This window comes from Ornithorhynchus anatinus, chromosome 16, assembly GCF_004115215.2.
Source record: "Ornithorhynchus anatinus isolate Pmale09 chromosome 16, mOrnAna1.pri.v4, whole genome shotgun sequence".
Lineage (NCBI taxonomy): Eukaryota > Metazoa > Chordata > Mammalia > Monotremata > Ornithorhynchidae > Ornithorhynchus > Ornithorhynchus anatinus.
In genome coordinates this window covers 9,251,309-9,266,567 of record NC_041743.1, presented here as the reverse complement: position 1 = coordinate 9,266,567, position 15,259 = coordinate 9,251,309, and the positions used below count along the sequence as shown (strand labels likewise).

The 15,259-nt window shown below is 43.3% G+C and overlaps 1 protein-coding gene and 1 long non-coding RNA gene across 4 annotated transcripts in view; one reads left to right on the top strand and one right to left on the bottom strand.

Moving 5' to 3' along the window:
- Window positions 1-491, bottom strand: part of QSOX1 (quiescin sulfhydryl oxidase 1) — a 42,867-nt gene extending 42,376 nt beyond the window's left edge. Inside the window, exon 1 of the mRNA XM_029080970.1 lies at window positions 320-491. Within this exon, the coding sequence (XP_028936803.1) occupies window positions 320-491 (172 nt within the window). The remainder of the gene's footprint in view (window positions 1-319) is intronic.
- Window positions 492-6,195: 5,704 nt separating this feature from the next.
- The window catches only part of LOC103170518, a 34,491-nt gene continuing 25,427 nt past the window's right edge, over window positions 6,196-15,259 (top strand). For 2 of the 3 annotated variants that reach the window (XR_003765251.2, XR_003765252.2), the window contains exons 1-2: window positions 6,196-6,384; window positions 14,748-14,888. This is a non-coding gene — a long non-coding RNA (uncharacterized LOC103170518). Of the gene's footprint in view, window positions 6,385-14,421; window positions 14,490-14,747; window positions 14,889-15,259 lie in introns of those variants that run through there. The other variant, XR_003765253.2, reaches the window with a different exon arrangement.

Below are 15,259 nucleotides of genomic sequence, written 5' to 3'. Positions count from 1 at the left end.
AAAACCATGGCAGCAGATGAGGGGAGTAGAAAACCAAGAATTCTTCTCCAATCCTTTTCTCATTGGTGATCAGGGAAGAAAATCACCTATATTATTAATATGGCTTAAATATTTTCATATCTTTGATTTTGAGGGTGGCAATGAAAATTAACATGACTGTTTATATAGAATCAAGTCATCACCTAAAGTTACATTATTCATTTTGGTAAAAAAAAATACATATATACTCTGGTTGAATGTTTTTCATGAAATTTCTACCAAAACGTGAAAATTCTATTTAAAAGTTCAAACTACTTCATTCCTTTTATCCCCATGTTACTGAATTCTTTTAGCAATGTGTCACATAATACCTTGGTCCCACACCCCAGATCTGACCCTTTGACCGTGTACAAGCCTGGTGACTCTGCTGGCTTCCTCATGATTAAGTCTTTTTCAAAATATGACGGTTTACGACTTTTTCTGTAATAGATTTTTCTACTTAAGTAGAACATGTTGAGACTTTATGCCTAAACTAACACAGTACGCCAAGTCCTACAATGCGGGGCCCACATAATAATAACAATAATGTTGGTATTTAAGCACTTACTATGTGCAGAGCACGGTTCTAAGCACTGGGGTAGACCCAGGGGAATCAGGTTGTCCCACGTGGGGCTCACAGTCTTAATCCCATTTTACAGATGAGGTAACCGAGGCACAGAGAAGTTAAGTGACTTGCCCACAGTCACACAGCTGACAAGTGGCAGATCCGGGATTCAAACCCATGACCTCTGACTCCAAAGCCCGGGCTCTTTCCACTGAGCCATGCTGCTTCTCACGGCAGTTAAAGAAATCTCATGTTTTCTATCATGCCTGACCCCACACGGACATCTGTTTCTTCAACACATGACAGTTTCTATCCGACACTTGCTGTTAGAAAAATGTCCCCAAATTCTACTGTCGTGGAATGTGACGCTCACCTTTTGGCAGAACTTACTTTAGATATGTTGGTTAGCTTAGACTTACACTCCGACCTCCAAGCTTTAGTTGTTCACTGAGGTGAATATTATCCTGTTTTCCAAACCAACCATTTATCAGAATTAAGTCTAGATTGGATAGCTTTGAAAAAGCTCCTTAAACAAACAAAATTGGGCACCTGTCCAAGATAGCTCAACTCAATTTTGGCCTGAACTAGCCTCTGTCCCAGGCCTCCTACTGCACAAGCAAAACAACATGAGAGCAGCATGGCCTCTTGAGAAGCAGTGTGGACTGGTGGAAGGAGTTCTAATCCCGGCTCTGCCACTTGTCTGCTGGGGGACCTTGGGCAACTCACTTAACTTCTTTGTGCTTCAGTTACTTCTTCTGCAAAATGGGGATTAAGACTGTGAGCCCTATTTGGGATAGGGGCTGTGTCCAACAGGATTACCTTGTACCTACCCCAGTGCTTGGTACATAATAACTGCTTAACAAATACCATTCAAAACAAACAAAAGGCCTTTTCTTGGAAGTTACTTTCTCCCAGTTTGACAGTGATTCATTTCCCTGTGTCTCTTCCTGACTTTGTGCCGTCCCCTTTCCAGAATTTTCCTTGCCTGCTTTTCCACACTCTCCCTCCCAAGCTTAGGCTGCAAGCTCAGCAACCTGTCTTTTCCACCTCCTGTGTTACCTATAAATATTTTCTTTCCTAGGGCTCTGTTGAAGAGTGAATGTAGGGTCAAAAACATTTTGCTTTGAAGTTATGCTACATGACTTTTGATTGCAACACATTTTGAGGACATGGAATTCCACAGTGGCATGTTACTACCCCATAATTACAGCGAGAATGGTGGAACCATGAATCAAAGGTCCGAGTGGTTGACAATGAAAGAATAGTGTGGTAGGCTGGCCGCTTGTTTAAATACACCAATGTGTCCTGGCTAAACATAGCAGACTTACATCAACAAAAAAGCAGAAAGAAGAGGGAATCTTTCAGGGGACAGTCGGCATTAGAAACCTTCAACTCATTACGGTCCTTTAAATAGAAGGAAAAATGGGCACCTCCCATGAAATTAATTTATAAATCAGTTTACAGATTTTATTTTCTCTTAAAGTATTGCTATTTATTTAAAAGGGTATACAAAAGGTATTTCCCTCATTATTTTACAATTCATACTCCTTGTGGGAAGGGAAAATATCTACCACTTCTGTTATACTGTACTCTCCCAAGCACTTGTACAGTGCTCTGCACACAGTAGGTGCTCAATACATATGACTGATACTTACAAAACACACCCTTCAGTCTTTGCAAAGCTGCCTTGGATGTGACTTTTGAGTGAAAATGGCCCAAATGCCTTCACAGTAAAATAAGTTTCTTTCAATATCTGCACAATACAGTACACAATGACCCCCTAAAGTACGCTTTGCAAATCTTTACCAATAAGGTTTTACAAAGTCAAGAATGAATTTTTATTCATTTAAAAATGGCAATAATCCTTTTATATATTTATATTTTCCACTTCAAATTTTCACAATACAAAGTCTCCTTAATTACCGCATTACTACCAATCTCAGATGATTTGTAAACATGTGAATTCCTACAGTTTACACGAAACATTGATGAAGGGTTTGAAGGTGGGGAGAGAGATCATCTGTCAATTATGAAAGGGGAGGGAGTTCCAGGCCAACAAGTATGGGCAAGGGGTCGGTGGTGAGATAGATTAGATCAAGGTACAGTGAGTAGGTTGGTGCTGGAGGGGCACAGTAGACATGCTGGGTTGTAGTAGGAAATCACTGAAGTAAGATAGGAGGGGCAAGGTGAGGAGTGCTTTAAAACCAGTGGTAAGGCGCTTCTGTTCAATGTGGAGATGGATGGGCTACCACTCAAGGCTCCTGAGGAGTGAAGAAACATGGACTGATCAGTTTTTCAGAAAAATGATCTGGGTGGAAGAATGAATCATGGCCTCCAATGGAGAAGCAGGGAGGTCAGCAAAGAGGCTGATGCAGTAGTCAAGACAGGATTCGAGAAATGCTGGGATGAATGTGGTAGCAGTTTGGATGAAGAGGAAAGTATTTTAGTGATATGAAGGTTGAATCGACAGAGTTTAGTGACAGATTGCATATGTGGATTGAACGATAGAGATGAAGCGAGTGAATCTAATGGCTTTCAAGGCATCACCTCCCCCTCCCCTGCTCGAGAACCACATTTAATTCCAAGAAGAGCCAGATAGGCTCCTGAGCCAAAAGCTGCAGATCCCTACATTAGATATTCAAAACAACTCTTGCTTCTTTCCTATTTAAATATTCTGGTCAGATGCAGCTGCTGTCCCCTTAAGAACTCAGAAATGAAGTCCTGGCCACCCATCTGGATTTCCCCAGACCAAATTCCAACACTTTTGGGCTGCTGGAAAAATCCACCATTTTCCTGTCCTCACGGAAACTGTAAAAATTCCAATTATCACTTCAGAAGCTTTCTCAGAAAATAAAGATGCAACAATAAAGGACTGTAATGCAGCTACATAAGAGATGGGCATAGGCCAAGAAGGCCAGGGACATAGGCACCTTTCCTACACCTGTTTAGAAGACTGCAGCATCTTTGGGATATGGCACATGCTTTGGAATACATGATACTGAATGATTGATAGATAACATTTATTACTGCTCGTAAATATGAATCCATTTGGGGGTCTCCTGGCAGGTTCATGATTCAGGAGCTTTGATATGAAGGGATCTACAGTCAAAACCTAGGCTTATCTACTTTTTTCCATATCATTTAAAAAGAGATATAGGAGTGATATGTAAAACCAGCCAAGAGAGCTGATAAAATGTCTTAGAGCCAGTAGTCAGGAGTTTGTGCTTGATGTGGGGAGGAATATGTAATTGTTGAATATTTGGGGAGAATGGGGAGATGAGTACAAAACATTTTAGAAAAATTACCTGGGCAGTAAAGTATGAACTGGATGGGGAAAGACTGGAAGCAGGATGATCAAGGAGAAAACAGGCACAGTAGACTAGTTGGGATTTGAGAGGATCCCGGACCAGGGGGGTAGCCGTTTGGACGGAGAGGAAGAAGCAGACTTGGGAAATGTCATGGAGAGAAACCAACAAGATTTAGCGATGGACTGAATGTGACAGTTAAAAGAGAGCGAGGAATCAAAGATAATACCAAGATTGCAGGCTTTTGGAAACAGAGGCTGATAGCTTTGTCAACTGCGATGACAATGTTAGAGGAGAGGATTTGAGAGGATTCAGTTTTAGACATGTAGAGCTTGAGGTGCCAAGGTGACTTACATGTGGAGATATCCTAGAGGTACGAGGAAATGTGAGACTGCAGAGGAGACTTCTTTTGCATGTCGACGCATGATGAACCCATTGTGGATGTGTTCTCTTCCTTTGCAAACACTGGGGTCTATAGAAACTTTCTGGGCAGAAGTTTAAATAATTTAATGAAGTATCTTTCACGGATCCTATTTTTATGCATAAGGCAGTACAACCAACCACTGCATAGGATGCTCATTTCTAAGTGAACAATCTATCTTAAATTTTAAAAGTTTCATGAGTAAACACCGGGACACTGCTGCCTAAATCTTATTCCAGTTTTGCTGCTGACTTGGTGAGTGACTTGGAGCACGTTTCCTGGTGTCTGTTCTACACTGCCAACTATAAAATGGAGACAAAAAATAATAATAGATGTTCTGTACATTTATGTAGCATTGTTCTTTGCTGGCATTATATCCTTAGCTCTCACCACACCCTTGGTAGATCACTACAAGAAGTTTAATAGTAAAGACTATAGCCCTGCTATTCATTGTGAAACCCCTTGAATGGAAGCATGGAAAAGTGCTGAGTTGGAGCAGGCATCCTATTCCCTTCCCTTTGTGTCTGTCCCTCTCTCTCTGAGTCCCCAAAACGGGCCAGACTTAGGGGCATAAGGGGTTGGAATCAGTTTAAGACAGGTATGGTTAGGGTTTCCCCCTCCACCTGCAAACAGTCTGGGCCCTGAGGGAATGTGTGGGAGTGAGTTTCAATTAAAGAGGCAAGCCCTTCACGAGCCCTGTCTGTGCTGGAACAGGATCTGTATCTATCTTCCCTACTCCACTCCCTACCCATGGGTATGAGGAGAAAGGTCTTCCTTCTATCACTGGGTGATTGATTTACCCAAAATCAGTTCACGCAAAAAGGTGACCAGGGTCACCTCTCCTAAAAAACCTGGCTCCCTGAGGCATGTGACATCACACACAGGATGCCAACACATAGTGTGACAATGTCATCACGCAGCTGCCATTTTGAGGGGGTCCGGTTTCCTGACCCTCCCAATTGCTCCGGAACCACTGAATTCCCCACCCTTCCCACGTCAACGTGAAGTTGGCTCCACCTGAGCTACGTAATTGGAAGCCAGGAGTCACAGGTGAGGATGTCTCCATGCCGAAAGCACGAGTCTCAATACCAGAGTGAGAAAAACTGCATGTCCTGAATGGTCCTGTGAGTCAGAAGGACCTGAGTTCTAATCCCAGCTCCAGGACTTGTCTGCTCTGTGTGACCTAAGACAAGTCTCTAAAATTCCCTGTATATCAATTACCTCACCTGAAAATGGGGACTTAAGACTCCCCATATGAGACAGGGGCTGTGTCCCACCCGATCAACTTGTATCTACCGCAGCGCTAAGTACAGTGCCTGACACGTAGTAAGCACTTAACACATACCTTTTTTTTTTTTAAGTCCCTTACCATAGCAGAACTCGCAAGGGGTGGGCCGTCTGAAAACCGGACTGGTTGGAACAATTTAGACTGTGAGCCCGTCCTTGGGCAGGGACTGTCTCTGTTGCCGAATTGTACATCCCAAGCGCTTAGTACAGTGCTCTGCACATAGTAAGGGCTGAATAAATACTATTGAATGAATGTATGAATAGTACAGTGCTCTGCACATAGTAAGCGCTCAATAGATACTATTGAACAATGCGGCCTGCTTAGCAGAACTGATGCCCATCCCAGAGGACAAGTAGGGTCCAGGCCCAAGATGGCCAACGGTCCGTTTCCTAGTGGAGGGTGGGCGGGTCTGTCTCTGCAGCCCTACGTAGAGATGTGGCATCGGGCTCGGCTGTCGGGGCACGGTGACCCCGCGCAGGGGGCACTTAGGAGGGGCTTGGCGGCTCCCAACCGTTGGGAGAAACGCCCGAAGGTGGGGGCGAAATGGGCGGGTCCCTGGCATGACATGGGTACGTTCTCGACGTACGGTGCATGACGACGCTCGGAGGCCGCTGCTCGTGGGCCGCCCTCCTCCCGGCCTTGGTCGGTTGAAGGCCCGCCTCTCCTCAGGACCGGCCCAGCCTGCTGGCCGCCCCCACCCCCTGGCCCGTGGGGTTCTTCGCCTCCTGGGGCGGACACTGCGTCGCCTTCTCCTCCACGTGGAAAGCGCTGGCCGGCGATGTCGGAGGTGAGCGGACCCCCGGGGCTCCCGACCCCCACCACCTCCTGGCCCCAGCCGGTCATAGAAATAACTGTGGGATTTCTTAAGCGCTTACCACTACTACTGCTATTGTAATACTACTTACAATAATAATGTTGGTATTAAGCGCTTACTATGTGCAGAGCACTGTTCTAAGTGTTGGGGTCGATGCAGGGTCATTAGCTTGTCCCCCAGTCTTCATTCCCATTTCTCTATATTATTTATGTTTCTGTATACTATTTGTTACCCTATTTATTTTCTTAATGAGGTGTACATCTCCTGGATTTAGAGCTCACCTCCAAGAGGCTTTCCCACACTGAGCTTCCCCTTTTCCCTCTGCTCCCTCTCTGCCCCCCCTTCACCTCCCCTCAGCTAAGCCCCCTTTCCCCCTGCTCCTCCCCCTGCCCCTCCGCACTGTGCTCATTTCTGTATATTATTTATTACCCTATTTATTTTCTTAATGGGGTGTACATCTCCTTGATTTAGAGTTCACCTCCTCCAAGAGGCCTTCCCAGACTGAGCCCCCCTTTCTCTCTGCTCCTCCCCCTTCCCTCTTCCCCTCCACACTGTGCTCATTTCTGTATATTATTTATTATCCTATTTATTTTCTTAATGAGGTGTACATCTCCTTGATTTAGAGCTCACCTCCTCCAAGAGGCCTTCCCAGCCTGAGCTTCCCCTTTTCCCTCTGCTCCCTCGCTGCTCCCCCTTCACCTCCCCTTAGCTAAGCCTCCTTTCCCCCCTTTCCCTCTGCTCCTCCTCCTCTCCCTTCCCCTCCCCTCAGCACTGTGCTGATCTGCTCATTTGTATATATTTTTATTACCCTATTTATTTTGTTAATGAGGTGTACATCCCCTTGATTCTATTTATTGCTATTGTTTTTGTCTGTCTCCCCCGATTAGACTGTAAGCAGGGATTGTCTTTATCTGTTGCCAAATTGTACATTCCAAGCGCTTAATACAGTGCTCTGCACATAGTAAGCGCTTCAGAAATAAAGACTATTGAATGAATTCCCATTTGACAGATGAGGTCACTGAGGCCCAGAGAAGTAGAGAAGCAGCGTGACTTAGTGGAAAGAGCCCGTGCTTGGGAGTCAGAGGTCATGAGTTCGAATCCCAGCTCTGCCACTTAGCTGTGTGACTGTGGGCAAGTCACTTAACTTCTCTGTGCCTCAGTGACCTCATCTGTAAAATGGGGATAAAGACTGTGAGCCCCACGTGGGACAACCTGATTCCCCTGTGTCTACCCCAGCGCTTAGAACAGTGCTCTGCACATAGTAAGCGCTTAACAAATACCAACATTATTATTATTCTCTGTGCCTCAGTTCCCTCATCTGTAAAATGGGGATGAAGACTTTTAACCTCATGTGAGACAACCTAATGACCCTGTATCTACCCCAGCTCTTAGAACAGTGCTCTGCACATAAGTAAGCACTTAACGAATACCAACATTATTATTAAATGACTTGCCCACAGTCACCCAGCTGACAAGTGGCAGAGCTGGCATTCGAACCCATGACGTCTGACTCCCAAACCCGGGCTCTTTCCACTGAGCCATGCTGCTTCTGCACAGAGATATGTGCAGAATGATTTTTTTTTTTTGAAAAATGATGTGGGCAGCAGAGTGAATTATAGACTGAAGGCAGGGAGGTCAGTGAGGAGGCTGATGGTTTTGATATACTTTGCAACAGACCTGGGTCAACAGTCCTGCAAAGATATTGTAAAATATCTGCAGCATATTAGCCAAGGTGGATCTCTTTGAAAACAGGATGATTTCCTTTAGTTGTCTATGGTGTAAGATTTGTCTGCTGCTCTAAACAGCCCTTTTAGACACACTGCTATTGCTAAATAATATAGTAGTTTTTCATCACTGCCTTTTTAATTCCAATTCAGTAGTTATTCTAATTCATCTTTGTAAAAACAAAGTAACTTTGTGCTGTGATAAGTGCTCAAGATTAGATACTGCTGAAAAAATGATCAGACAGTCAGTGGTATTTATTTAGCACAGACTATTTGCAGACTGTACTAAGCACTTGGGAGAGTAGAGTACAACAGAATTAGCAGACACGTTCCCTGCCCTTAATGAGCTTACAGTCTAGAGGGGGAGACCGACAATATGAATAAATAATGTATAATATAAAGATATGTACACAAAGGTTTGGGGGGTCAGTTGTAGGGCAAATATCAAATGTCCAAAGATCACAGATCCAAGTGCATAGATGATGCAAAAGGGAGAGTGAGATGAGGAAAAAGGGTTTAATCGGGAAGACCTCTTGAGGAGATGTAACCTTAATAATGCTTTAAAGGTGGAGAGAGTGGTGGGCTGGCCTACATGAAGCGAGAAGGAGTTCCAGGCTAGGGGGAGAACATGGGAAAGGGGTCAGCAATGAGATGGATGAGATTGGAGCGTGGTGCTTAAACAGGCACTGGAGGAATGGAGTGTGTGGGCTGGATCAGTGAGGTGAGGTAGGGTGGGGTGACTTGATTGAGTGCTTTAAAGCCAGTGGTAAGGTGTTTCTGTTTAATGAGAAACTGGATGGGCAGCCTTTGGAGGTTCTTGAGGAGTGGGGAGACATGGACTGAACGATTTTGATAAATGGTCTGTGCAGCAGAGTGAAGTATGGACTGGAGTGGGAAGAGATAGGAGTCCAGGAGGTTAGCGAGGAGACAGATGCAGTAGTCAAGGCAGGCTAGGGTAAGTGCATGGATCACAGTGGAGGCAGTGTGAATGGAGAGGAAAGGGTACGAAGGTTGAACCGACAGGATTTGGTAACAGATAGGATATGCGAGTGGAATGTGAGAGATGACTTGAGGACAATGCCAAGGTTGCAGGTCTGTGCGATAGGGAGGATGATGGTGGTGCTGTCCCTAGTGATGGGAAAGACAGGGGGAGGACAGGGTTTGGGTGGGAAGATAAGGAGTTCAGACACGTGTTGACAAGTACTTTCTGCTAATACTAAAGCCATTCAATAGGGTGTGGGACTGTCACTCAATTCTGTTCCCTCATGCAAGTTCAGATAGTCTTGTTCTATATCAATTTAATTTGTCTGCTTTCTGTTAAAACAGAGCTCCTGATATTTCTTTAGCTTGTTCTTCTTTTGAGTTTTCTTTGAGCTACATTCCCCTTTATGAACTTCCAAGACTAGAGGCAGAAAAGCAGACACATTGATATTAGACATGAGGGCTCACACCCCTGTCCCTTCTGATTCATTTCTCCTATCCGTAATCTCTTTTAATGTCTCCCTGCCCCTGAAGACTGTAAGCTCCTCGTGGGCAGGGATCATGTCTACCAACTCTTGTTTTGTATTTCCTGAAGCACTTAGTACAGTGCTCTGCACGTAGTAAGCACTCAGTAAATACCATTGATTCTATGCTTCTATAAATGTTGTGAAAATTGGCAAGTCAGGCATTCCTATCATTTGAACTCTTCGTGAAGTAAAATATAATGGTTTATCATAGTAAGAATGTAGTTTTAGTGGGCAAGCTTTTTGTCAAGGTGTTTAAAAAAGGAGGAAAATCCTACAATCCTGGCATACCTCTTCAATCCAACAGCACAACCACAGGGAACTACAGCTTTCTCCATCTTTGGGCTCTTTGGGGAAGAATGCTTCTGTTTTATCCAGATAGTTGTGCCAGGACCGAGCTTGCCCGCTGCTTTGCCTGATAGGGAGAAGGTGATAGTTTGAAGGTAGTAGCAGAATTTATATTTTTTGATTGCCAGATGCATGCAAGGTACTGTACTAAACTCTTGGAGAAAGTACTACAGAAAGAAAATTAACATTCCCTGGAGAAAGTACTACAGAAAGAAAATTAACATTCCCTGCCCACAAGGAGCTTGCCCAACTCTGGTGGGTGACCCAAAGAGAAGGTGCAGGGTTGGGTGGGAGGCCTCACTGCTTGGGAGGGTGCTTTCTTGAAAACACCACCCTAGGGTTCAGAATGTCAGGTGGTATAAATGCAAGCATGGTCCCCACAGATCCATGCTCAGTGTGTGGATATGTGTACTGGGCTGTGCTTCCTCTCATACAAAATGCCTGTGTGTAGTAGATTGTCTCTTGGTGTCAGGTGATGCCTTTCTTTGTTGTTAGGTTCAAGGGGAGGCGTGCAAGTATTTTACCTCCTTGTTGTGTCAGCACAGTTAAAAAAAAATGCCCCAGGGCCATTAATATCACTGTTCTCTGTGTAGAGACTTTATTTTAAGATTTAGCTATCCAAAATGACTTAATTGGTTTACCTGTGTACTTTAAACCATGAATATTCATTAGTTGCTACAAGTGTCTGTTAAACATCTGTCAGTGGTTTTTAGGTGGACATTAATTAGGTGTTGCAAGTTCTAATGATCTGATGTGAATAAACAGTTGGTGATTGTGACCATTAAATGTGCATGTGGCTGTGTGTATGATAATAGTTGGGGTATTAAACACTTACTATATGCCAAGCACTATAATAGGTGCTGGGGTAGATACAAGATAATTAGGTCCCTCGGGGAACTCTCAGTCTAAGTAGGAGGGAGGATGGCATAGAGTCTATTCCACAACAGTAAGTGGTGGAGCCAACATTAGAACCCAGGACCTCTGACGCAGGGCTCTCTCCATTAGGCTTCGCTGCTGTATTTGGTTCATCTGTGCATTCTCTCACACAACATGCCTATGTACAGTGGTCCTCTTGGTCTCTTGTGGTGTTAAGTGATGACTTCCTTTGATGTTAGTACTAGTCAGTTAGCAAGTATTCTAACAATTCCTTGTCTCCATGGTTGTAAAAATATTCGTAGCCACAAATTTTATTTTTAACAGAGTACTGTGTAGGAATTTAGTGCCTTTTAAAATTTTGATCTGTGTGAAGTATTAATCAGTTATCCTACACATTTATTGCAAACTATAGCTTTTTATTAGGTGCTCTGAATGCTAAATATGTGAATATTAAGTGGTACAAATATTTATTGAAGTGAATAATCTGTGGTTGCGAGAATTAATTATGCATATGAGTATATAATTGCTATGAAAGCTCTTTGGGAAAATGAAACCACAATACAAATTGAGTATTGTTATAAGGCTTTGAATACGAATTTAATGCTCATTGACTATAAAAAGAAAGCCATAAACTATTTTTCCCACATGCAGTATCAGCAGGACTAGTGCTAGTAGGGCACCTATTTTCTGCTCATGTTAAGAGTGGTATGTGATGTTTTCCACAAATTGAAGTGCCAGAATGTCATTGTCATCTATGACTAGGTCACCTCTAGCAGTCAAGATTATAATTTGCTCAGATTAGAAATTTTTACCGACAATCTCCATTATCCAACAGAATACATAAAATTTGCAACATGAACTAGCTGTACAATCACATTGAAATTGTCTAGCTGGGTTTTAGTTCTGCTCTTCAAAATCAGATTCCACAGCTGGCATTTGATATCTGCTGCTTGTACTTAAACATTACAGTAAATGTGTCAAAGTCGCTTGCAGAAGTGGCCATTCTTATGTAGACCTTGCTCTTTAAAAATAGACAATTACTAATAACTGTTTAATGCAAGCTACTTAATATATAATTATTAAATAGAACAAGCAGAAATAAAATTTCTTGCAGGCTATTGGTTCTAGAACATTCTTGCTGGGCTTACCCCCCCCCCCTTTTATTTTTCCCTTTTGTTCTCAGAATCTAGGGGCTTAGGCTCCAGTGAATGGTATCCTTAATTGCCCTCACCTCCTTCCTGTTTCCAAGGTGGATATCTGGCTGTCCTGGCAGCCTCTTTGTTCTGCCTTGACTGGGGAAAACAGGGAACTTGTTTCTAACACTCGTTGAGGTTGGTTGTCACCCCAAGGAATGTTAGAAACCCTGAAAGGTCTAGCAAAGGCTGGGAAGTTTGTCAGCTCTAAACCTCCTTCTTACCTTCACTTTTTTTAATGGTATTTGTTAAGTGTTTCCTGTGTACACTTTACCAAGGGCTGGGGTAGATAATAATAATGGCATTTGTTAAGCGCCTACTATGTGCAAAGCACTGTTCTAAGCACTGGAGAGGACAGAAGGTGATCAGGTTGTCCCATGTGGGGCTCACAGTCTTAATCCCCATTTTACAGATGAGGTAACTGAGGCACAGAGAAGTTAAATGACTTGCCCAAAGTCACACAGCTGACAAATGGCTGAGTTGGGATTTGAACCCATGACCTCAGACTCCCAAGCCCATGCTCTTTCCACTGAGCCACACTGCTTCTCTATACCCGATAATCTGGTTGGCTACAGTCCATGTCCCAAGTGGGGTTTACAGCTTTAATTCCCATTTTACAGAGGAGGTAACTGAGGCACAGAGAAGTTAAGTGACTTGCCCAGGGTCACCCAGCAGGCAACTGAAAGAACTGGGTTTGGAACCCAGGTGTTCTGACTCTCAGGTCCATGGTCTTTCTATTAGGCCATGCTGCTTCAGGCATCTTCAGCTGCTGCACTTGGTCAGACATGTGGGAAACTTATTTTCCTGGTGCCAGTCACCTTGGCATAACCTGCCAGCAAGTTTCAGGCCCTGATTGCCAATGCTTGCTTTACCAGAATTTCCAAATTCCCTGAGTTTCTTTCTTGATGGCTTTGGACAGTAATGGGGAAATTGACTTTCCCCTCATTCTTTTCCAGACCCCAGTTCCTAAGAGATGCCATTCTGTGGTTTAGATGTGTAGAGAGCAAACTTTTATCATCTCAGCTGCCTTCAAGACAGCAGAGTGAACCAAAACTGTACTTGTATAAAGTTGCGTGGATAGGGCAGGCTATCATCAAGTGCATTTTATCTAGAGGTCAACAGCCACTTCGGCAACTGTCAGAAACATTTTTATGAGAGAAATTTTGGGTTCTTTTCACCTCATGTTCATCAGTCATCTGGTTTGGATAGGTCAGCTCCCAGGAGGCTCATTTTTAAAGCTTCCTTGTCTTGTATTGGCTTCACCTACCTCCTTCAAGATGTTCGGTGGAATCTACCAAGATAGATAATCTGCTGTCTTTATTCTTTCTCTTCGAGCAAAGATGATGTTAAAAACCTGCAGTAGTCTTTCTGACCATTTCAGCAGGGCTTTGATTGGTCCAACATTGAAGGGAAAGGGGCTGCTTTGGTTAAGGCCCCAGGAGAAAGAGTTAGAACCCCATCTCACCAGGAACAGACTCTCTGCAACCTTTTAAGCTGTTCCAAGGACCAACCTGGGGGACACTTGAAGAGAAACCGAAGGTGTTGATCTTTGTGACTTCAAGATCTCAGAGGGTGGATAGTCATTTTTGGCTGTGCCCCACAAAAGGGAAAAAGCATGGGAAAATGGCCATTTTTACCTTAAATTCCTGGATTGTTCATGTTAGAAAAACACATTAATAACAAAAAGCCAAGTTGTCTCTTACATCTTACTCTCCTGGTCCCACGGATTCAGATGATAATGTAACTACCATCAGTGTAGGTTTGAACAGTAGCTTTTATCCGTGATCCAGAGCAGCGTGGCTTAATGGAAAGATTATGGGCTTGGGAGTCAGAGGTCTAAGGTTCTAATCCCAACTCCGCCACTTATCAGCTGTGTGACTTTGGGCAAGTCACTTCACTTCTCTGTGCCTCAGTTGTCATATCTGAAAAATGGGGATTAAGACTGTGAGCTGCATTTGGTACAACCTGATTACCTTGTATCTACCCCAGCATTTAGAACAGTGCTTGGCACATAGTAAGTGCTTTAACAAATACCATTATTATTATTATGTTCTGCATTCTGTCAGAAGATTTGTAATTGTTGCTTCCATTAAGGGCTGAATATAATAATGGTGGTATTTGTTAAGCACTTACTATGTGCAAAGCACTGTTCTAAGCGCTGGGGGATACAAGGTGATCAGGTTGTCCCACGTGGGGCTCACAGTTTTAATCCCCCTTTTACAGATGAGGTAACTGAGGCACAGGGAAGTTAAGTGATTTGCTCTATGAGGAGAGGAAGGAGTTTAGCAGTCAGTGGACCTTTTACATCATTGTTTGTCTATTGAAGTCTTTCATTTTGACATCACAATAGCAGTACCAACAGAGACTTGACTCGTAAAACCGAAGGCCTCAGATAGAGGCAACTGAAAGTGGGCTGGCATAAAACACCTTAGGTAGTGTAGTATTTTGGGTTTTTTGTTTTGTTTTTTGCAGTAGATTCAGAATATTACAAAGTCACAGCTTAAATCTATAATCAAATTTGTGGAATCTTTTGTGGGTGTCGAGTTCTATAGTAACAAAAAGACAGAAATGAGATGAGACTAAGGCATTTTGACCTCAGAACCAAAACTTCTGGCAAACATTTTTCTTTGAAGAAAGCTGCATATATGTTCTTTTGGTGTAAAGTTAAAGTTTCTCCCTCTTCTCTCTAGACCCACTCCGGATCTCTTCAGCAGCTGGTTCAGTCACGACAAAAAGCAGCTAAAGCACTACAGGAAACATTGTACAAGATAGCAGTTCAAGAGGCAGAGGCTGCTCCACTCACCATAGATGCAGCTTGCCAGATCTGTGAGGTGTGAGCCACTGGAAGTCCTCTCTCCCCTTATCTTTATAAAAATTTTATTTTCAGACATAAGGTTACTTCTCTTTTGTCCAATCTCTGGTCATTGTTTTCAGTCTTTCATATTGTTAATACGGTTCTTATTTTCTCAAATTGCTCTGAGTCATATTATTTCTCATCAGAAGTTTTTTTTTCATGCTATCACTCTCAAAGTAGAACATTTCCTTTCCTTCCAGAGGAAGAAGTTTCATCGTTTTTTTTTCTATAACAAGGAAACACAAATCTAGTACTCTGAATAAAGAGGAAAGAAACCCGTTGGTGGCGTATTCCCAATCAGTTATTCCAGGCCTAGTGGAAAGAGCAATGGGCCTGGGAGTCAGAAGA